Source organism: Anopheles ziemanni, chromosome 3 (assembly GCF_943734765.1).
Source record: "Anopheles ziemanni chromosome 3, idAnoZiCoDA_A2_x.2, whole genome shotgun sequence".
NCBI lineage: Eukaryota > Metazoa > Arthropoda > Insecta > Diptera > Culicidae > Anopheles > Anopheles ziemanni.
This window is the reverse complement of record NC_080706.1, coordinates 43,269,753-43,293,729: the sequence shown is the minus strand read 5'-3', so window position 1 is coordinate 43,293,729 and position 23,977 is coordinate 43,269,753. Positions and strand designations below refer to the sequence as shown.

The 23,977-nt window shown below is 47.6% G+C and overlaps 1 protein-coding gene across 1 annotated transcript in view; it reads left to right on the top strand.

The window, feature by feature from the left end:
- The window catches only part of LOC131284799 (CAP-Gly domain-containing linker protein 1), a 90,037-nt gene that overhangs the window by 65,000 nt on the left and 1,060 nt on the right, over positions 1 to 23,977 (top strand). Inside the window, exons 5-9 of the mRNA XM_058313658.1 lie at positions 10,534 to 10,863; positions 10,936 to 11,370; positions 11,774 to 11,929; positions 21,121 to 23,496; positions 23,560 to 23,691. Of these exons, the coding sequence (XP_058169641.1) occupies positions 10,534 to 10,863; positions 10,936 to 11,370; positions 11,774 to 11,929; positions 21,121 to 23,496; positions 23,560 to 23,691 (3,429 nt within the window). The remainder of the gene's footprint in view (positions 1 to 10,533; positions 10,864 to 10,935; positions 11,371 to 11,773; positions 11,930 to 21,120; positions 23,497 to 23,559; positions 23,692 to 23,977) is intronic.

Sequence of the window (23,977 nt, the reverse complement as noted above, 5' to 3'; positions counted from 1 at the left end):
TTGCAACAAGAATCTTCATCGATTGCATATTGGAAAATAATGACTCAAACTTGACCCAAGAGGAACAATTATTAAAATATTTGACAATTGCTATAGTCATATCATCCGTGAACAAAGTTCGAAAACTCCAAGACTTGAATTGCTGTATCTTTAAGGTAAATTTTGTTGCCTTGTTTCAAGCTAGAAGTTTCAATAATTTCTGCAAAAACGTTGACGTTTAGTCATAATTACTGTTAGTAAATGGATTTTCTTCATTTTGTGATACCTGAACAATTTTATAGTAAGCAATCTCTTTTCTAATATTCTTACGTTTGTTTAGCATATACCTACTCTTCTTTAATTTGCATATTTTGCTTCTATTTTAAAAATTGCAAAAATATATCAATATCGCCATCTCTGCTATGAGAAAAATTTAAATATTAAGATCTAAAACTGATGTCGATCAGGACTTAAAAAAAGTGAAGGCTAAACATTGTTTGAACGACTTTTGGTCATCTTTGACATTCGTTTGCCCGCTCACAATTCCAAAACAACAGACTATAAAAGCAGTTTGATCCAGTTGATTCGAAATTGGAACAAATTAAAAAATGTACCTTATTTAGTCAATCTAAATCGTGCCGTAGTAAGATTCGGTTGTTTTATCTGAATGTATAGCACAATATTTTTAATTTATCTTACATCTTTCAAGGGTTCAGTTCACATAATGTTGTAAGTGAATGATCCAAATTTTTCCTTTTCACTGGCCCATAAGCGCGTCTCATAAGCATTTTCCGATAACATCATAATCCTAAATTAAATACTCATCACTCGCCGGTGGCCGCCCGGCAGATAGGAGGCCACTTTAAACAGCTTCCTTTCACCGATTGCATCATGGCGCGGTTGGAAAATTAGTGCTATTAAAAAATCGTACACACACGCACGAATAAATTCCAACGAGCCAAAAAAAAAAAACATCACCACAAACGCATCGCACAACATTTCAATCCCAGATCAACATCGGGTTTATGGTTTATGGTTCTCCCTGTGGCGCTCCGTATGCACCTGCAGCGCCACCAACAAGCCTGGGCAGGAAAAAGGGCTACCGCGTGTGAAGTGGGTCTCCCCACGAAACGAAAACCACCAAACCCCAACGAGGGGGGGGTGTCTTGGGGTGGAAAACTAATTAATTGTCGTCCTCGCCCCCTTCCGGGCCGTCGCTGGCTGGCATCCCGCCTCCGGGGACTGATTGTCATCACAAATTACGACCGATAGGCCGAGGGTTTTCAGTTTCGTTTTCGTTTTATTTGACTCATTGTCACATTTTTGGAAATCGATACCCTTCAGGGCTTGAGTGCGTTTTTGTGTGTGTTTAATTTATCGATCAGTTACCAGCTTCAAACTATCCTAACCCCCGTTTGAGGCGGACCGTTTTGAAACGATTTGGAATAATTTATGTCCAAGCGGGGCGTTAGGTAACCGTCTCGCATGACTGCTGTCCGGACCGCTGAGTCGTTATGCTGCTGCAACCGGTTCGCCGACTGAACCGGTGCAGCGAGTTCCGATGCAATCCGCGCCACGTGCCGCCAGCCTTCCTTTCCTTCCGGTTTGGGGCAAATTTGACAGCCGCACTTTCCCGCGCATTCCCACTACCGTTTTGAGGGGGGTGATGGTAACCCGGTGCTTTGGAAAAACAAGTGCTCACCCGTGTGTTCCCATGGTGATGTTGATGATGATTCCCCCGGGCGCCCGTTTTAAGTTGGTAATTTAATTAAAAAGCATTCATCACCCGTTAGACGGGACGAACGGAGCGGGCTGTAAAGTTATGCCCACACCGATGCTTCCTTCGACGGTGCGCCAAGTGGAAATGGGCTGTGCGAAGGAAAAGTCGCTGAGCCTGCTGGTCAGCCACCTAATAGCCGCCCGGAACTCCTCTGGCCAGATAGGCCAGATCAACGAAACATCCAACATTTATTGCTGTTTAATTACAATCGAAAGCGGTGGCGGCTCGCGGGTGCTTCGGTAGCGGTCCGCGTACCCGTGGCCCTTTCGGGTGCCGCTTCAGGTTGATCTCAGATTTGGAGGGAAGCCACGAAAGCTAGATGAAAGCACGATTGCGGCCCGCCGGGGGTCGATGAGTGATGGCTATTTTACTTATGCACCATCGGCCTACTCACCGCCTTCATCGACCATCGGCCATCATCATCATATTCATTACCGAGCGGCCGTTAGGTTTTACACGGACCTCAGCCAACCCTCACCCCCTCCATCCCCTTACCCACTGAGAACCCGTTCGCGTCTTGCGCGTTAGCTAATTAGTCGATAAAGTCAAACGGTCGCTTTCAGCACGGCGTGTGCTAAATTTAAAGCACAAAGACCGCGCACCGGAGGACGATGCAGTTTCAACGCAACGCACTTGAGCGGTGCTCGCGCCGTAGATGGCCGCGAGTAGGTTAGCAATTTGGATAATTGACCAATTGATTGACCAAAAATATTAGCAAATGGCGGCGGTCGTCGATTAACGCGCAACGATTCGCCGCTTGGGAGTGGAAAAGCAGCCTGTTCCCATTGACCCGAATAGAAGGGGTTTATTTTTATATTCGTTTGACAATGTTACACGTACTTTACCCCTCTCAGATAGTTCACACAAGCTCAAGGTTTTGGCGGGAATTTATAATTTATTGAATTCAATTAAAGAATAATTGGAACATGGCATACGGTTGAGGTTTCACCAGCTTGAAAAATTGCCCGTAGATCAACTTCACTTTCAAAAATGAAACAATAGGTCATTTGGGTATCATTATAAAAGTAGAACCTTTTCTTCAATGCAATGCTAAATTAATTTCAAGGTTTGATACTAAATATCGAAAGAATGTTTAACACAATATTTTTGGAAACTCCCGGATTATGATTTTTATTATTATTTCCATCCTTCGCGAAACCCGCTTTAAATACTTTTTTGGCAGAGCAGCGGCCCTACATGCGACCCCGATTACACCACAGGAAAAGGCCATGCAAAAACGAAGGGTGAAAGCAATTTGCGAGCGTTACTGCGTGCGTGTTGTTCGCCTTTGGCACCGCCCGTCACACTCCACGCCCGGCTGCACATGTCAGCTCAGGGATTTTCGGTTCGCGCTGGAGATTTTGGCGCAGAAAATATGTTTTCCGCCAGCCCCCAGCGTGGGATTATGTCATCCCACATGAGCAAAAGGGTGCCAACGGGTGTGTGTGTGTGTTAGAAAGGCAGCATAGAAATCGTATAGCAGCGGGAGGAGTCGCACCAAAGACGCACCGAAGTGGATGGCTACCCCAACAAATGGCTGTCAAAATTAGCCAAAAACAATGAACGCTTTTGATAGAACCGGAGTCGAATGACCCTTTTGCAGAGTAGTTCGTGTTTCCGAAAATCAAGAAAAACTTCCTGTGGAAGGTCTTGATGGGGTTGGTTTTTGTTCCTCCAGCCGAAAGTGGATGATGGCTAAGTTATCCGCGTCAGCCATTTGTGTCAAAAGTTGTTCGCACACGAAATAACCCTTGGCTCGAGAGGTCAGGAGACGTCCGTTCTCTTGGTGCCGGGCGTTTGGCATGCGATCGGCAACGCAGGGAGAACGAAGGAAAAGGTCAGTTTCGAAGACTTTGCTCGCGAAAGTGACAGCCCGTCGGGGAGCCCGTCGGTTCGTAGTGAAAGTGGGATGATGTAAAGTACGAACGCTGTGCGAGATAAACCGCGAGGAAGGAAGAAGGAAGCGAGCCACCGACGGTAAGCCAGCAGCAGGTGGCAGAGGGTTCGGTTATCGAATTCGGGCCAGTTTTTTCCCCGATAACCCGCCTGTCACATGCCAGCCCGTCGTCAAATGTGCGGCCACAATTCGGCAGTTGCTACGCATGGATACGTTTTCGTGCTTAACATGCCGCCGTCAAAACTTCGGGTGTCAATGTTTTGAGATGATGAAAGTGTGCTGTGGCACACACTAGGTTGCATAAGCGCATGCACCTTGTCGTAGGTAAATAGGTAGGTTTAAAATAAACGAAGACTAGGTTTGAACGAGGAATAAATGCATACGAATAAGGGAGTGTACCCGTTCGACAAACACTCGTTTACCGCTTGCGCCCACCAAGGGCCAGTTGTACAAACATTCAGGCGGGTCAAGAAACTATCCAGCAAGCGTAAAGAAGAAGTTAAAACACGAATTTCACAAACCACGAAACACAAAACGCTATTTGAGGAAATCTCTACACGAGTGTGACAAAATGTGTACTTCCGTTTTGGGGCGCGTGCTCGGAAATGACACCATCGGGCGAGCACGTGCGATCGCTTTTCCCGCCCAAATGGTTCGTGGAAAAAGCGGAAAATTTACCCGGTCCTCCGGCTGGTCAGCGAACATTTTTAAATTGATCGTTTTGTTGTCCCCCGCACGACCGTTTCCTTTCCAGCTCCAATCGGAATCGTGGAAAATTATACCCGATTGTCATGTGACCATTTGATAATGACTTCGCTTGTTTTCGTGGCGCACGATTTCCCGAGCTGCTGAGACGAATCTGAATGAATGGGGCCGGGAAAGCTACCTTCTTTGAGGGGGTTGGTGGGACTGTTGCGGAGTATTAAAATGAGGTAGAAATTAAACTGACAAGCTAAGTTTCTTAACGATGTTAAAAGGTACTTTAATTACGTATTAGTTCAAGATGCTTAAATTTATTTACATTAAAATGTTTAATTTTTATTGAAAAATCAAATAATAAGATGCCTCTTCAAAGTAATAGATTATGTGTGTGAAAATAATGTCCCTTAATTGTTTAAAGGAATTATAAACGAACCATGCCAGATAGATAAAAACAAATCTAAATTGAAGTATTTGTATGGAAAATGGTTTTGGGTAATTATTGTATGGTTACCTCGAAACCAAATAAGCTAAAACTATCAATTTTTGAAATTATTTTTGAATCATGTTTCAAATATTATTTTCTTCAATAGTTCATGTTACAAACAAATTTGTTCTATTTTGTAGAAACAAATTTCAAAAGAATGATTCATATAAAAGGTTAACAAATATAATTTCCGCATCATCTTAGCTGTATCGCGTTGTTTCATCAATCTATTCGACCTCTAACAACTTTAAATCAATTTCGAGGAATATTAAACTGCTCTAGATTGTTTCAAAACCCAAACAAGATTCCCTGCCAATTTATTACACCCAGGTCATCCGCGCGGTTTCTAGCTGTCGTACAGGAAATGAGCTAATGTAAACTCCCTCGGACACGAACTCGATTAAGCGCTCGCATAAATTATGCACCTTTGCCGTTGCAAACGAAGAAAAAAAACACACACACACACCAGCAGTGAGAGAAAAATATGAAATGAAAAGCCAGTGGAGAATAAATCACAACCCCACACCAACCCGAAGCCCAAAGCCAAAGGAAAGGCGAAGGCCTTGTGTAAAACAAAAATATGACCGATACTTTTGCGACCGAATGTCCATGTAGTCATTTCGCCGCCCCATCCCTTCCCTCGCCCTTCGCTGGATGGTCCATTTTTCTCGCTCGGACAGATTCGCCATTTAAAAGCAAATCGCAAAGCGCGTGATCACCGTTCCATTTATTGAAACGTGATCGATCTTTCGCTCGCGCACCTTTCGGTGCAATTTTGCAGTTCCGTTCCGCTTTTCGCCGTGCGGTCATTTCCCGCCCTCGGTCGTGCGGTGCGGGAAGAGAGAGAGTCAAAGCAGAGGGAGAGAATCAGGGGAGGAAAACACAACACACCCAGCTTAGCCTTAGGGGGAGTTAGTTAGAGACTTTAAACCCTGTGGCCAAACATTTCCCCTCCCCGACAGGAGGGAGGTGGTTGCGGAAGCCATTTCCGCTTGGAATTTTTGCGTGACGAACATACACTCACTCGGTCGATCGGTCATCGTCCTATCGCTTCATCGGCAGTGGTCATTGGTCCACGGAAAGATTAAATCACGGACGAACCGAATCCCATCCACCGGAGCCGAAGGGATGGATTTCGGCTTAGCCAGAATAAGCCGCGAAAGTGGCGAGCTGCTCCAGAAGATGATATTGGAGCCCCGATCGGGGCTCGGCAAGCGTGTTCCGCGTTGCGTAACGATCAAACCGGCCCGTTTCGGACCGATTGCGTCAATGGTCGGCACCGTGCAGGGCGATAGCTTTCGTGTCAATTGCGGCATGGCATGTGACCTGTGCCTTTATAAACTCTCGCTTTTCCTTGTAGCATCTTCTTCTTCGCGGCGTGCAGTGAAAGTAAAGTGGCTTTTGGAGGGCCGAGTGCGAAGCAGTGCAAAGTGCTCGAAATGAAGGGTCAACAAGGATTGGTTTTCTCCGCTGGATGACCCTTCGGAATGGAGCTTGCGAGAGGCTGTTGGACAGTGGGCTACTGTTAGCAAGTCCGTGTTCTTTGGTTTTTCCCACGACAAAAATGTACTCGGTAGCTGAAACCGCCTCAAGGGTGCTTCTCGAACGAAACAAAAATATTTTGCTGTAAGCGTAGGGGTGTTTTTTTTCTCGGTGTTTGAACGATCATCTACATTTCAATAAGGTGCCCACACATGTTCTTGAGATCCACAGTTCAGCTGATGTTTTGGATATGCTACGTCTACCCTTTGACTTGGGCTGTCGATACGTCGTCGATGACAAGGCTGCCGAAAAACATTGCATCACCTATTGCTTGTGATTCCTTTGAACGTTTGACCAGAAACACAACAATTGTTGCGCAGAATGATGAACCCCCATCGGAACGGAACTGTCAGTAAACGGTGGTAGCGCATACACCGCATCGAGAAACGGAGGGATTTGTTCGACATCTCTCGATGACGACGAACCCGTCATAACGTCCGCTCACTTTCGGGAACGGGGTATTTTGCTGTCCTTCTTTATGTCTCGCTCGAGCCAGTGGATCGGTTCTCGGTTCACGATCCCAGCGACAGTTTAAGTGCGATGATCGATGCAATTACTGCGCCGAGCGAAACGTGATATAATTACAATGGCCTAGGTGTGGGCCCATTAGTGGGAAAAGGTTGTCGGGCTGAGGCTATTTTAAGCGTTTGTTTTTCCCTTTTTTGTGCTAAAGGAAGCTGCTTTGGTGAAGGTGAGAAAAGATTGCACGATCGATTATTCATAGTTGAAGAATATTATGGGCGTGAAAAATAATGAGACTACAGGGTAGCGTTTAAGATGTTTGCATTGGAAAAGAAAGCGTACTAAAAATAAATAAATTTTGCGTTATTTGTGGAGCGTCATTGTTCCTAATGTATTAAGGGTAGTTCAGATTTTAGAAAATCCTGGGTCACACACATTTATATTTCAACTAATACCAAACTAACTCAACAAAATATAGTTTTGATGTTTTTTTACTTGTTAGCTACAAATCTCCATGAGATATTAATTTGGTGATGCTATAACTCTCCTCACACCAATCAAAACGCCATGCTTCGCTAATGCTCTCTACAAATGTTGTTACACGAGCTTGGGTACACGCCGGGTAATGCTGAAAACAGGCGACGATCTCAAGGGACGTGGAATTTGCAGCGCCTCCTGCAAGTCCCATCCCCTGTACATGACTGTGTGGATGTTGCGCACGGAACCGGTACGGGGATAATAGTACGAAATTACCGAATAACATCCCTCCGGTACCGCGCGGGACGCAGCCGAACGCCGTTTTCTTTATTTCCAACGCCACGTGAGACGCATTGAACCGGCTTAAAAAACGATAAAAATACACCCGGCTCGAATCGAAAGCTCCTCTGCTTCTATTACCCTGTGTCGCATACAGATTCACACACCAACTAACATCCAAACCCTCGAGTACCGCGATGCTTTTCACTTTTTTCACCGACCCGGCGTACGGTTAGGTTCGTCGCTTGCGGTACCGCACAAGTCGCCCGCCACGGAAGAAAGTGATTTATGGGAAACGTGCGTCGAAGCTTCCTCGCGCTTGCGATAACGATAGTATGCGGGACCATTTTAGGTGGAAGTGCTTCTTTTTTTGCAATAGCTTGTGTGTGTGTGTGTACCGATATTGTGACGATGTTGTATCGAATGAGATTGAAACATGCATGATTTAATGTGGCGGTATAAGGGGAAAGATTGCAATTATGATGTTAGCTCCTTTCTTCTATTTATGATCCCTCATTCTCCCAATTACCCACCGGGACTCGAATGTGGACATCGATTGCCCCCTCCCCCCTCCCTGTTGTTATCTCTGTTTTCAACTATTTAGAAATTATTGGCGGTTGCGTAAGGGGGTTTGTGGTGATGCGATATCGCTAAGCAGCGTTTCCCCCGAACCGGTGGGGTTTTCCATTTCTTGATATCGCGAGACAATCGTTTAGCGTTTGTGCTCGCCTGGGAGAAAGGAAAGGTGGTGAAACTTTGACCGCACCGGCCACCAGGGGTTAATGGGAATCAAGCGGAGAAGCGATGACTTGGAGTGGTTATTTCTAAGCCGAATGTGCCCATTGAGAAGGATGTCTGAAGCCTGAAGAGCTCTTGAAATTTGCAAAATTTATGAACCGCGGATGATGGTGGATGAATTGAAGGCCCGCTCTGTAAATTAAACATCGTCTCCGGCTCGGTTCGTTTAATCGCACAAATAAATCTTCCCAAAACCGATGACGATGATGTCGTTGGCAAAACCGATGCCGCGTTGGGTAATCGAATGGCACGGCTTTGGTCAAGTAGCACCGAAGTGCTTCTCATGTGGAAAATAAATCATGTTTCTGTTCATTTAAATGGATGCCCGCGTCGTCAGCCTCCCCGCCGCCAACCGGGGAAGGCCCTCCGAAAGGGAGCCTAATTTATGCAGTCGAAATTGCAAACTGCCCACACAACTTTCACTCTCGGTTGTCCCGGGACGTCTCTCGGGAGCCGCCGGGTGAACGCTTGTGAACCTGCTCAAAACACTCCCGATCCCTCCGCACCACCGCTGAAAAAGGAGTTCAATTTTCCTTTTCGACGCTCTCCATTTCACTCCGGACTGCGTTGGGCTTTCCCCCGGCCGGTGACCTGCGCGCCGTCCGAACCCGATCCGAGCGGGAATCAAGGGAATGGGACGGCGGATCAGGATCGGGCCAGTGGTCATGCAATCTTTTATCGTTGCTTCCCGCGCCACGCGCAATATAGATCGCGGCAAAGGGTCGAAGAAATTGCCCGCTTGGGGTTCGGAAATCGCACGAGATGGCGTGGATTTAGCGAACCGAGCCGTACGCGGGAATGAGGGCTCGCAATCGACATCATTACGATCGTGGAGCGCTTACATAAAGGCGCTTAGGACGCCGGTGCGGGTGGCTATTTCCCTTCAATCGTACGCGGCAATACTGTTCCGAAGGGAAACCATCGTTGTTGCCTCGAAAAGAGTAAAGCACCAACGCCAGACGAAGCATCGAGCGAGCATAGATGGACACCCGCTCACTCAACCCCCACGCAAGGCAGCATAAATGTACCGCTCAGCAGCACTTAGGAAAGATTGCTTTCTGACCAAGATGCGCCTTCCGCGGTAAAGTGGCTCGCTGTAGCACGTGCAAAGAATGGTTCGGCTATATTTCAAAGGGAAAATCGAAATCCAAACCGGTTCACATGCATTGTGTAAGGAAGAAAAGTAGAAAAACGCATGGTAAGAGATTGAGCAGTAAGAAACGGTGATGAGTCAACTTAAGGAAATGTTGGTAAAAAAATGGTAACATAAACGCATAATCGCCATCACTTTCCAGGCAGTTGATGGAACGGTGACAACAGTCCGTTTATGCATTTACATTTGCACTCAATTGACCTGTTTGAAGCTGTGTGATCAAAAGTTCACCGTTTCTGTCGTTTAACCCCTTAAAGACCCCATGTAAATAACATCTCCAAATATGTCGCAAAAATTTTATCCAACCATTTATTTTTTCTAACCTTTGTTTTTGTTTTCACATTTATTTCAAAACTTCGATATTTCCTATTACTGTTGTGTTGGCTTAAAAGAGTAGAATTTTTATTTATTTGTTGACTGACTCTACTGTTTTTACGTTGGATTCCAAATTTTGTAAAATAGTTAAAATATATTTTAAATTTATGGAGGAAAACATTTGAGAAGTCCGGAAAATAAATCGCCAGGTGAACGTTCTCATTTTTTTTAATAGATCAGCTTTCGTCTTGGTTTGCTAGAAACATTCAAATTAATTTCACTGTCTGTATCTAAACATGTCTTGAATTTGTTAACATCGTACTACGCTTAAGGGTTCATCAGTCGTTCCATGCGTTCCATTTCTGGTGAGGACGTTCTTTTATTGTTGGTTGCAAAGATCGTTTTGTTTCTCTCGGCCTAAAATGCAAACCTGCGAGATCTGGCACGATTGGACAGCACAATCTGGAGCAGGTTTATGTTTTGTGGGTTTTGTTTTTTTGTGCTTCCCTTGACGACATCAGCTACGCTCTGTGGACCGTGGGGATAATCTTATGGCCAATCTGAAGCCGACCGGCGCAGAACGAAATACGAGCGCGTCGACGTTTTTATGCGAAAACAGTTTTAACGTTCTTTTTTCGTTTCCGTTTGCGAATTTTCTTCGGCAGATGCGAAAATTGCGTGAGACAGAACCATGTAGCGGAACCATCAGCAAGAGCAACAGCAACCACAGCATCCAATCCGTCAACGAAGATTACGAACAGCTGGACACGAAAGAATCTCTGGAGTTGACAATCGTCACGGCAACGACGACGACGGCGACAACGACGAGCTCCTCCTTCCCAGCGGTCCCGGCAGCGGAAGTTGCGTCGAGCAGCTTTGACTACAGCGACTGTCAAACGACTCGGAACGCTCTAGTAGCACAGGTAGAGAACGTAGAATTAGCGATAGATACAACGACGTACGGCAACGACGATGAGGCTCAACGGCCAACGCTGGTAAGTACGCGGCGGGCACGATGACGTCGTTTGCCTCTGGGTTTACTTTCGGTTTTCATCTTCCAATTCTAGCCGTACGAATTATGCAAACGAACCATGGAAGCTCACAGCCACGACAACAGTGGTGCCAGTAGTGTAGTAATAGACTCGAAACGACTACGCCAGATCGTGGGAGAGCGACAGGCCCCCCAGCACCTGCCCTACCATCGAGCGGCGGAAGCAGCGAAAACATCAACGGAACCGGAACAGGTGTCGCTTGAATCGACGTCCGACGCGGACTCCGCCCTGTCCTCGATGAGTCCGCAGCCGAACAGCTTCACCGGCGACTCGCCGGACGACGATCCCTGGAATGTTCGGCCGAATGGCGGGTCGAATGGCGAGGGCAGCGCCAAGCTGGAACGGTTCAAGCAGGAGCTGGACGAGCTGCAGCGGCTCAACGATAGTCTCAGCCGGGATTATACGGCGGCCAAAGCGAAGATCGACCAGTTGGAACAGGATCTCGTTAAGGTACGTTGGAGGAAACGAAAATACCAAGCTGTTCTGCTGTTTTATAAGACATGAGTAAGAATGGGATCCATTCGTTGTTTGTACGTGACGTTTCTATACAATTAATGAAGTTTGTTTTGCAGTCTTTCAATAATGAATGTTATCGGAAGGTTAATTTGGATGTAATACTTTGTTCGTCAACATCGTAATACTCTATATTTTTCCGATACTTTTAAAAAGCTCTGCTATTAAAAACATATGGACAAATTTAATTGATTGTGTCAATACTGTATAAAATTAAATGTGTCAATACTATATAAAAATGATTAGGATAATTATCTATATGAGGCAACATAAAGCGAGGTAAAATAAAAACATTCCGTTCCTTTGTAAATAACACACTCTTGCTCGTCCTTCCTACCAGGCAACACAGGCGACACGAGAGCAGACGAAACTAAATGAAAGGATCAACCATCTGATGCAGCGGGAGGAGGATCTTCTGAAGGAAACGCACGAATTGCGCGAACAGAATGAGCTGCTTGAGTTTAGAATCATCGAGCTGGAAGAAAGTCATGACAAGGTAAGTCGGTTCAACTTCAACCATCGGTCTTTGAGTGGAGAACTCAAACACTCTATCCTCCACCGGTACTCCTTGACGTGCCAATTAATCATTTTCGTTTCGTTTGGGGATTGCATTTTGTATTTTGGCTCAGAGGCATTCACAGCTAGCTCCGTCAGACCTTGGAGCATATTGGATTATGATTCGTACAATAACGCAATGGCTGGCGGGTGTGCCATGGGATTTCCTTTTTTTTCTACCCGTGTCATGTGGTTCTAAAATCGAACAAAACTAATCCACGACCGTTATTGAGCGCATTCATTACCGGAATAATGAATTTGAATGCTTAAGACCCGCAATTTTGTTTTTCCACGAGCGCAGTGCAATATTGCGCTTTTGAAGGGGTTTTTGCTGTATTTAACAAAAATTACATTTTTTTACATTACAACAAAAGGTTAAAGACACGTCTCAACCTGATGAAGGAGAAGTAACGTCGATTGTTAATTTAATGTAGTTTAAGTAAACGGATGAATTATTTTGAAATCAATTCCATTTTCCTTTGTTGTTTCCACGGCCCGTTACTAGACGTTACGCTTGTGGTGTAGCTTCTGTTGCATACATTCAGGCGTACTATATGTAACACGACTTTTACAAACGAACCGTTGATATCTTCGGTCGTGTATATTTCAATTTTGATTCTTCAATTTCATTCGCCTTTCATCAGAAAGAAAATTATGTTCAAACGAAAATATAATGATGAAATATAATAGATATACAAAAGTGAATTAAAATTTTCACTTCAACACAAATGATAAAAAAACAGCTGAAAATATAGTGCAGATATTCATAACATTTTAATTCCTTTGCAACACGAAACATTTTCTGTTTCTTCCCCTTTTAATTTTTTCAACAAATAGTTTTTATTGGTTAATCATATTTACTGCTTTTGCTAGCTGGAAAGAGTTTTGTTTACGTCATTTTTATAACGAAGTAGATTTTTTAAAATTTTCATTAGACACCCGTAGATCCACGAGTTTATTTTTTAAGAAAATGCTATTTAACTATCGCGTGCATGCTATAGCTTCCCGAAACCGAACGCAGAAAAATGGGTGGCGAGAAAGATCATTGCCATCGAAACATTATTCCGCCCAACATCTCCGAATAAACTTTGTTGGCGATGATTAACATTCCACCGCGCGGGCGATTTCACACTCGATTAGCTTTCCCCACTCGAGCGATCACGACCGTTTGCGCACGCACGCACGCACGCGTTGTTGTGGTTTGCCATTGTCGCGTCTGCCTTCGGCTCTGACCCTCGCTGCACCGATGGGGGCCACTTGAGGCGAGAAGATTATCATCACCTTGATGGCGAAAAACCATAACAACGCCTCCACGGCCCCATCGAAATGTGTATGTGTGTTGGTGTTTGTGTTTGGAGCCGCGTGTTTGATTATGGATGCGACACTTCAACCCTCACGAGAGCTGTCTTCGGTGTCGGTGAAATCAACCCTGTCGTCGTCGTGGTCGTCGTTGTCCCGGGAGCTTGTCAACTGCGCCGTCCGCCATGTTGACTTTCCAGCTCGGCGGACACGCGAGACGAGAGACCACGCTGTCAGTGACTAATCGAGCGCGCGCCAACAAAACGGACGGGCAAAGTCCAAGCAAGTTCGAAATCCCCCCGAGGGACTCCCGGGTCCGGGCGAACGGCGTATGAAGTTTTTCTCACGGCATCGATCTCTGACGGGCAGGCCGTTACTGTCGAGGGGTGCTTTTTCATTCCTTTATCGGCTGGCCCGGTCGGCAACATTATATGCTGCGCAAACATCAAGTGTCCACACAGCTGTGGTGCGTTCAAGGATCACGGCGGGTGTAGTGTTTACGCCGGCCAGACGGATGGAAGGCTGACCGTGGAAGTCCCGGAGCATAATGGGCCCTGGGACACGGTGTCCATTATGTACAGGTGTGGTGCACTTTCCGTTTCACCGCTTCCGCCCGCCCAACTCCTGCAACGGAGACAAACGCGAGAAACCTTCCCCTGCGGTCGGCGAGTTACTTCGATCGGGATTAGTCATAATTTAAACACTCCACCGGCCAATCGCATGCTCGGAGGCCCGAGCTATTGACACAGCATAGAACTAGTTGAACGGTTTCCCTTCCCTTGGCCGCCGCTGTCGTTGCAGTCGGCTCGGTAGAATGGAAATGGCAATGGTTCGCCACTTTGATCTCCGGACTCAGCGCGACGGGATCTTGCCTCTTGTTCGAACCGATATACCGATTTTCTACGAACTGGGCCGGTGCGTGCGAGCACCCCTGATGGGTTGTTTGCCCGACGAGCCCTGAGTGCCGGCAGCCCCATCTCGTTTCGGGGAGGTTTTCAGCCGCGATCGGTTGGGAGATTTATGGGCGAGTGGTTTGTGGTCCCTCGTCAGCGTTCTCGTCGTCGTCGTTGGTGGTGTGATGCCGTAAGCGTTTGCTAATTAGTCACTTTGTTGTTCACGGTGGCCTGCGGTTGGGGTTTCGATTTCTTCACCGCTTCTGGCCACCCCGGATTGACTCAGTGCGATTTTCTGTGAGGGGGTGTGGTAAAGACACCACCGAAACATTCTTCTCCTCCGAAAGAATCGTTCCAAAACGTCAACTAGTTTATCTACGAAGAAGTGGTGATGTTTTATTCGCCCTCACCCTCCTAGAAAACCCCAGATTTAGGCATTATGACGATCTTATTAAAATTTTACCACCCGCTCGTGCTGGGGTTTAACCTTAACAGAGCCATCAAAGGCGAACGCTAACTGCGGGTGCCTAGTAATGCCTTGTTTGCCGGGAGCTTAAAATGATCCCCGAGCGGCGTCGTTTCCGTCGCCGGATTAGCACACGTAATAAATACCGACCGTGAAGTCAATTCCGTGCAGCTTCCGTGCGGCGGGTAATGTCAACCGCCCGGCTTGACAACCGAAACCCGGAGGGAGAGAGGTCACTATTAATCTGCTCACCATTGGACGGTGGGGGCGACGCCACAAAGGGCGGTACTGGACCGTACTTTGCTGCACCTGGAAGCCCGTTACTGGCCCATTTCTCGACGTTCCGGGAAAGCCCTGGTTGGAAAGAAAAGCTTAACCCTTTAAGCCGTCGATCCTTACCTTACCATCGGGATCGGTGGCTCGGTGTAGCACGGTAAAAAAGTCACACCGCACCGCCGTTGGATGCGGTCGTAAATTAGAATTTATAAACGCATAAATAAATTTCACACCGCGAAGGCTCATCCGGCAGGTTCACGGTAGGCAAGGTTTTATTTTGTGGGCTAAGGAAGGGCAGGAATTTAGAGCACCTCGTTGCAGCTCACTTAGAGAGCGCGCTAGGTCTTCACCAGTGACATGATCTACAAAAGTAATCCATGGTGGCAAGCTAAGCGTCCTCTACTCCGGCTTACCGGAGGTGAGTTGCTGTATGGAACCGTCCCGCGAGTTGGCGTGCGGCGGATGAGAAAAAACGATAACCACGCAGTTCAACGCATGGTTCCTTCGAAGGGCTTTATTGTAAATGGGCCTTCAAAGTTAACATATCTCCGTCTCATTAATTTTTCCACAAGGTTAAACACGCACAATTATTCCGTTTCGAAGCATACTTGAATTCACCCCAGTTGCATAACTGCATGGTGGAAATGTTTATCATCCAGATCAGCCGTTATCTGTAGAACGACTTCTTTAAGAAAACAATAAACGGGCTCCAGCCAAAAACATATTCCAAGATATACGCCTTGCGGGAAATTGTTTCTCGGCTTTAATGATAAAAGGGAATTAATTCTAAACGAATGCAACGAACGGTTATCATTGTCATACAATCAGTGACAGTACTTCTTGGAGGATGCATTCTTTACATAACATAGAATTTAAATATTTCTATTTTATTTTTATGTTTTTATTTCTATATACTCTATGTTATTTTTAAAAATGTGTTTAACATAAAAAATATTTATTTACAGTGTTTTTTGTGATGTTTTGTTGTTTTCGGCAAGTAAAGCATCATATCAAATAAGAATTTGGGGAAAAAAAAATAACATATTTTAGGTGTAAGTAAAAAATGAAAATCAATTTGAAAAGAAAATGACTAAGAAATTACAAACCCTAACGAACTAAAAGGCCTAAAATAAACAAGAGCCAAGAAAAATAAAACCAGATGCATTAGGAATTTGATGTATAGTCTTTTTTAACCATTCTATAATTTCAATTGACGCTGGGAGTAAGTTTTTTAATGAACTAATTCAACACGGACTTTTAGCAACTTCCTTGGGCTATCATATCGGCTTACGCTCAGATACACCCCCAACATCGGCGCTCAAGCGCCAGCCAGAAGTCGTCTTGCCTCGTTTACACATTTCCGCCGCTTCCGTGCTATCCCCGGCCACCCTTTTCCCAAGCCTCAGGTTTCAAGCGTTGCGAATGCCGAAACACATGGCGCCAACGGCTTGTGACTCCGGCTCTCACACCAGGGTGGGAAAGGCGGGGGCAGGCGAGCGGGGATGGTAGGCCCCGGACACATGATGGGGCGATGCCGACCTGTGGCGTATGTTCACGCGCCGTTCGCGCACAGTTGCAGGCTCGACTGCGCGGGCGTCGGTCGCTTTCCGATTGATCTCCTGTGTGCCCAGCGTGTGCGCGCCCGCTCGCGTGTGTTTGATTGCTCTCCCCCTCTCTCTCTCTTTGCCTCGCTTACTTTCCGTTTTTTTCTTTCACCCCCGGGGCGTGCTGTTTGGCTTAGTGTCGAGAGTTTCCCGCGCTTCTTGTCGTGTGTTCCGACGCGAACGCGTGTTCGGTTCGTCGCTTGTTTTGGGGCCGTTGAAGTCTTTCGATCGGAACCAGATCGCCGCACCAGAAGCGTGTTTGAGTGCGGTTCGTTCGGTTGTTTTTCGCCCCGATCAGTTCAGTGCGCGCTCATCGAAAGAAAGCAAAAGTGTGGCCAATTTTCGATCACCCATTCGGACGTGTGTGTGTGTGTGTGTGCGGATCAATCAGTGCGAAAGCGCTTGCTTGCCGCTTTAATTGCCGCTGACAATGATTGATACTGTTCGAGGCTGACGAACCCGGGAGTCTCGGTTGTGCGGCGGTGTGAACGGTTGCTGTCCGGTCGATCCCAGAACGAAAAAGGGGTTGGCAAACGGTTCCTTATCTTGATCGCTGGAGGCGCCGCAACGTTTTTGTTTGACGCGGGTCTAATACTCGTGCCGTCCAAGGCAGTCCCCGTTAGGCGATCGTGTCAAACAGCAAAAAAAAAAAAAAACTGTGCAAATAAACTCCGACTGTCAACTGTGAAGCAATCGACAAGCGGATCAAAACAGCCGTACACGCCATCGGGAGCAGTAAAATATGGACTTTGGGATTATCGAGTGACAAAAGCTTCTAAGAAAACCATACTTTACCGAGGCCAAGTGTCTAGTGACGCTTTCGGAGGCCGCGTTGTTATCGCACTGTCGCCGTATTTAGGCGCGCGAACCACTGAACCAGTTCCCCCCATCGTGTAGGTGTCATCGAAGGGGAAATGAAGTTGTAAAGTGTGGGGCTAGATGCCAAGTTGCGATTAACGCGGATGAAAACAATGTGATATGCAACGGCGCGAAAAACAAAGGCACACTTTGGAGTGAGTGTTTGTCGAAGATCAACAAGCCGGCCGTATTCGGAAGTGGAAAACAAACCAAGTTGCATCAGTTGTACCAGGGTTTTCCGTGCTAATCAGCTCGACGATGTCGAGCGTGAGGTGTTGAGTTTATCCGTTGCTAATTGTCGGATAAATTACCACGACTACACCACTGTGACACGCTACCGGTAGCGTTTCGTCATGGCGATCGTGCGAACACACGAGGTTTGTATAGAATATCGGTTGAACGAGTTGATACGACGAACGGTTGTTGGTAAATGGAACCAGTGTTTGCTTTTTAGTTGATCATGCGAAGTCTTGAATTAGGCTAAGTGGGTGGCTTTCTGATTGCTTAATTAATTGAATGAAATAGAAGTTATTTAAAGTGAAATTTCATTCAACTGAGTTTGAATAATACAGTCGGTGGATAGTGTAAAATAATGAAAAATATCTCAACCCTTTTTATGGCTACCTTTTAATGGAAGGTTTATTGTATTTTAATTTCCGCTCAATTTGAATTATCTTCGAGGCTAATTTAAAACATGATTAATTTTAATGCTATAGTTCATTCTCATTCGAAATGCAACCCTAAACGCCCTTTCGATTATTTTGCCTTCGGTCGTGCCTCGGTCTCGTTTCAAATATTGACCGCTGGGGGCAGACAAATAGACGCACAGGAAGTTTGCAATACAAATCTCGTGCTCTATTTAGCTAGCAGCTATTTAAAAATTATGTCTCTAGCCCCCAAAGTTATGATTTCCCGGAACCTTGTACACGCGGCAACCCCAAATTGTACGTTTTGCCCACTGGCGAAGGATCATTGTAAACCATGGCTGGGCGCTATTTGGCGGGCATGTGAATTGCAATAATTTACCACTCGAATATCTCAATCTCGATGGCTCAACGGAGCGGAGCCTACGGTGGTGCGGTCCGTAAATTGTACCATTTGCCCTCCCGAGTGCGCATTTGGTTTGGTGCCCGGAGAATTATGGGCCCAAATAAATGAACAAGCAAACGCCACGGACAGAAGAAAAAAAAAACATACACACTATAGGTGTATCATAACAAGAGCGGGTGGTGTAGTGAATGATTGTAGTGGACGAGAGGAATGAGAAAAGAAAAACACAATCCAAACGCAGATACCCGCGACCTTCAGGGCGCGCTGGTGAAATGAACGCCAGAAGGGGTGTGAACATTAGCAAACGAAATTCTGAGCCTCTAATTTGTAGGCCAACGTCGTGATGCGGCCCAAAGTGATCGCCATCGAGAGCGGAATGGAATGGAAAGCAAATGGATCGCTAAAATGAAAAGGAAATCGAGCAAACGAGACCAAACAAAGTCAATCGAAGCACTTGGCGTGGCCAGCATGACCGAAGGAGCGGCGCCAATGGCCAAGGATTTGCTAGATCTAATTTTATGATTTCACCCCTCTGTTTACGAGCACTTGCGCGGAGGGCATACCGATTCTTCAAGGTGGCCCCCGCAAGAAAGGTCGTCCCTGACTGGAGTCTGCGCGGGCTCAACGGTTTGACGGTTTCAATGCGAACGTGCTGTCGTCGTGAACCGTCTCGTGGTGTGCTCGGAAGCCACGCCACACGACCGGTCAATCTTACTTCACAACGGCTTGCAGATACAAGTGCACGGGTCTTGGGCGTTATTTAAGTTCCTGAGGTGGAAAATTCGGTCAAACGTTGGAATCAAACGTCGCTGTACCGTTCACTCACAGCCTTCGCGGAAGAAGTGATCGACGATAAGGGGAATGCTGAACCAGATAGTTAAAATAGTTCACAACTTGCCACCGGTTCACAGCCGGAGCGAGAGAGCAAACAAAGGCAGAAGGAGCCCTTTGGAATGCCAGCGAAGGAACTCCGTGAACCGAACGCGCTCTGGAATGAGTCGACAAAAGACCATCAACATTGTTTACTCCAGGCGGGTGCGATTCATAAATTAAAACATAAACTACCGAATTACCTGACGGCCGGAGGAAGTTACACGTTCTACTTGCTTCGTCCGACCTGTTAGATATTTTACGAAGATTAAATGGTCAGTTTTGGGAGAGTTATCGAGCCAGTAGCGTGGCGTGAAACCCCGTTCGGGCAGGAGGGTTCTTGCCTGCAGCGTCTTGTCCCTTCATTAAAACACCATTCATATTGGTGAACCCACGCACAACGGTCGGGATGAAGGAGTTCGGTGACACGAGCATCAGGTGGTGCATTTTCCAGCCAGTACACGCGTTCGTGGGACGTCCGATTGGACCCGTTGCGTGTCGACACGAACCTCCCTTGGTAAAGACAACGTAGCAGCCGATAATTAAAGATTTGTTGAACACATTTTCCCGCGTGCGTCTGGGAACGATGCTCCCGCGCGCGGCCCACGGATCTATGATCCGAAGCCGAACGAGCTTCGCTTCCCCATCCACGGTGGAACGGTGATGCTCATGACCGTGACATGAGAAGCGGTAGGAAAGTGCAGTTGAACGAACCGAGACTTGAGCGGGCCGGCGCGAAAACCGTTACGGCACCATCTTCGGCTTGTACGCTACTGTTCTGCCGAACAGGGGGAGAATTTTTCCGGGCTTGAGAAAAAAGAGCCACCCTCCATCGTTAGCAGCAGGATAATTCCGAACAGTTTGTGTGAAAACTAATGAGTTTGACGAAATGTTAAACGGAACCAAGTACACTTTCTTCTCATTTGCCGAGGGATCGTTAACAGCTGCAACATATTCATGACAGACGAATGGAAAAAAACGGGAGCTTTAATCGTTTACTTCCGACCGTTCCACTTGATCGCTCAACTGGAATCTCATTAGAAATGGAACCCCCCCTTAGGTGTGGAGCAGCGGCACAAGAAATGCCCAAATTTCAGGATATCAACCTTAACGTCTACGAAAAGCATAAATATTGACGTTCCGCTTCATTAGGAAACCTTGAAAGGGTTTCAAAGGCAATCCTTTACGCTTGGCATACCCCATCTCACGTTTTTTTGTGAATTCCGCTCTATATGAAGTTTTCAAGGGATCTTAATAGAGGATGTTCAGATATACGTTTTGGCCGTTTTATGGAGCGTATGGTATTTTCTTTGGAAATAGATATCCGATTCCTAAAAAAAAAATGAAAGTAATGTCGACGAACCTCAATGTTTTCCTTGAATTCAAGCTTCCATTTAAAACGTTGCTACAATGTTGTTTAAGATCCATGGTCTTCTTCATTTAATGAAGCACTTTTGAAGGCTTAGCCACCAATTATTCAAGGTTTTTAAAACTTATTACCGGGATTTTGAAACAGATTATTAAGTATTAACATGACTGTATGTAATTACATTAAAAAAAGCAGTATTTGATGTTGAAAAATTAAATAACTCTGATTTCTGATGGAGAAGTTTGAAAAGAGTATAGGTCCCATATACTGTGATTCCTGAAAATTATTTATTCCCAAAAGAAACTTTGTTCCAAATAAAAATTTTGCGAAGAATACTTCAAAATCAACCAGTTTTCGTAAATAAACATTCTTAGTTCGGTTTTGCATCATTCATTCGTTAAAAATCCGATACCTAATGCTGAGTTTTGCTTTCCCATTTCTTCCCAGTGGTCGCTACGAAGCAATTCGAGCCCAACCGTTGGCGGCGGCACGACGAAAGATGGCTGGACCGACACGGAGAAGGAGCACGACGAGCTGATCATGATGTCGGAACGGTCCGACTCGGGTGTTACCTCGCCGAACAGCCACCACCACCTGGAGGACCAGCAGAGTGGCCTACCATCCCCGTGCGATCTGTCCCTCCTCGATCAGATCCCGACGGACGACGTGCGCAAGCGCGTGATAGCGATGACCAAGCGTGCCTGCTACGACGAGGAGGACAAGCTGTGTCTACTGCAGATCTTGTCGCTCCTGAACAACCTGGAGGCGCTGTCGCAGGACCACGAGATCGCCGGTGACGACCTGAGCCTCGAGCTGCCGGTGCAAAAGTACAACTACAGTCTACCTGAGAGTGGCTGCCCGCCCAAGGTCAGCTCCACGCCGTACAAAGCGGCCCGCATCGTGGCGACCGTGCAGCCGTTCCACAGCACGGAATCGCAACCGGCAACGGCGGCACCGGCCGCTCCTCAGGCGAAGGCACCATCGATCGCATCGATCGCCGAAACGTTCGGCGGGATGAAGAAGACGACGAGGTGGAACAACTCCACCAGCCTGCAGGAGAGTGGCGTGTTTGTGGACGAACCGTGCTCGAATGCGGCCACGCAGACCGAGCTGGAAGACTTCCCGTGCCTGGAGAAGACAAACGCGGAGCTGTGCGCGGAAATCGAAAAGCTGAACCGCTTCCGGGAGAAGATCGAGGAGTGCAAGGGAGCGGGAGTGCCGGCTGGCGCACCACATGCCACCAACGCAGCTGGCAGCGTCCGGGGCTCGATGGTGGGACTCAATCTGCCCGCCCCGACCGGCGATGAGGCCTGCGACCGGAGACGACTGCAGTTCTACGTCGAGCGGGCGGCGATGCTCGAGAACAAGCTGAAGGTGTACGAAAGCAGCGGCGACCAGCAGTTGCGCCACCTGGCGGAGCGGATGGAGCGCGAGGTGCAGCTCGAGAGCTGGGTGAAGCAGCTGTCGGAGAAGATCGGCCAGCTGGAGCTGGAGAACGAGCGGCTCGAGGAGGAACGGTGCGAGCTGGAGGAGATCGAAAACGACACCCGGTTGCGGTTGCAGCGGCTCGAGGAGGACGTGGAGGTGATGGGGCAGCGCAACGACGAGCTCGAGATGTCGCGCAGCTCGTACCAGGCCAAGTACCAGGACGCGAAGGAGACCGCCATGAGCCTCGAGGAGCTGGTGCACAAGTACGAGGAGAGAATATTCCTGCTGGAGGAGAACGAGAACGAGCTGCGGGAGCGGATCGAGATGATCTACATGTTTATCCCGCTGCTGCTGCTCTACAACAGCTGGCAGCTGCACGAGCAGTTCAAGGAGCACCTGTGCGCGCTTCAGCAACAACAGCAGCAGCGCAGCGACCACGCCATCCAGTGCATCCCGAAGGAACACATCGAGTACTTCGAGAGCGGAAGTAGCGCTCAGGCGGACGACCTACAGGTGCGTCTCGGCGAGCTGATGAACCGCGAGAAGGAGCTGACACAGAACATCGCCGAGCTGAACCGTGCCTACAACGAGACACTGGAGAACGCGGACAACCTCTGGGCGCAGATGGAGCGCGAGTACAAGGAAAAGATTGGCCGGTGCGAGCTGGAGGAGGCCAACCTGAAGTCCAAGATCGCCCAGCTCGAGGAGCGCCTCAGCAAGGACAGCGAGTACGCTAGCGAGCGTATCGCGCATCTGGAGGAGGCCGAGAGTGCGCTCAAGGGTCGCATCAGCCGACTTGGCAAGGAGAACAAGGAGCTGGCGGCGAAGCACGGCGCCCTGGTGGAGGAGTACGGTACGCTCAAGGAGGACTACGTGCAGCTGCAGAACTACCTCCGTGGGCCGGCAGCCGAAGCGCTCGAGCGAGAGAAGAAGCGAGTGCTTGCGCTCGAGGATGAATTGGCACACACCCAGCAGATGCTGCGTGACGGTGAGGATTCACACCGGTCGGAAGTCGGCATACTGCGAGGTCGACTACTAGCTTCCACCAAGGAGCTGAACCACAGCGAGGTAACCAACAGTGAGCTGAGGGAGGAAGTCGAAACGTTGGAGGCGCGTATCCGGGAGCTGGTGTCCCTACGGTCCAGCGATGAGGAACGCATCAAGCAGTTGACGGAAGAACTGGAAGCCAAACAATCGCAGATAGTGGCACTGCAGCAGGCACGCAGGGCGGGCGGTGGTGGTGCTCGGTCGTCGGCTGGCCGCAGTTTGGCGCAGGAACTTGAGCGACCTCTCAAGGGAGGTGCATACACCCGACACGGTTACGAGGTACACCCACTGAATCGGAAGTTCCCGGACAGCGACAGTAGTGCGAGCAGTAGCGGCAGTGGCAGTGAGGTAAGCAGAACCCCTACATCTGTATAAGCGCATCTCTATATCTCCGTCTTTTCTTTTTTGTAGGACAAGCACAAGTTTCCATTTGCGCGACCGTCGGCGTTCGAGACCAAAGAAGTGAAGAGCCTTGCGGAGACGATCATCCTGAACGCCGAAAGCAGGGGAGTGAAGACGCCAAAGAAATCGTTCGTAGAGGAAGTAAGTAGTCGTGGCCATTTGACGCAAAACCCCTTCCCCTGGTTGCGTTGGGTAGGACTAACGATTCTAGGAGATCTGAAGATCGGGGACGATTGGTTTAACGGAAGTATTTGAAACGGGGACATGATAAACTGACAAGCGGTATTTTAACACGACTCATGGACATTCGCTCGGAAGAACTTCATACCATCTTGATCGAAGCCTGTACAAAACCATCGACTCATCCGTAACATTTAGAACTTAATAGAAGTAGACAGTTGAAAATCATTTCATTCCACCCGACATT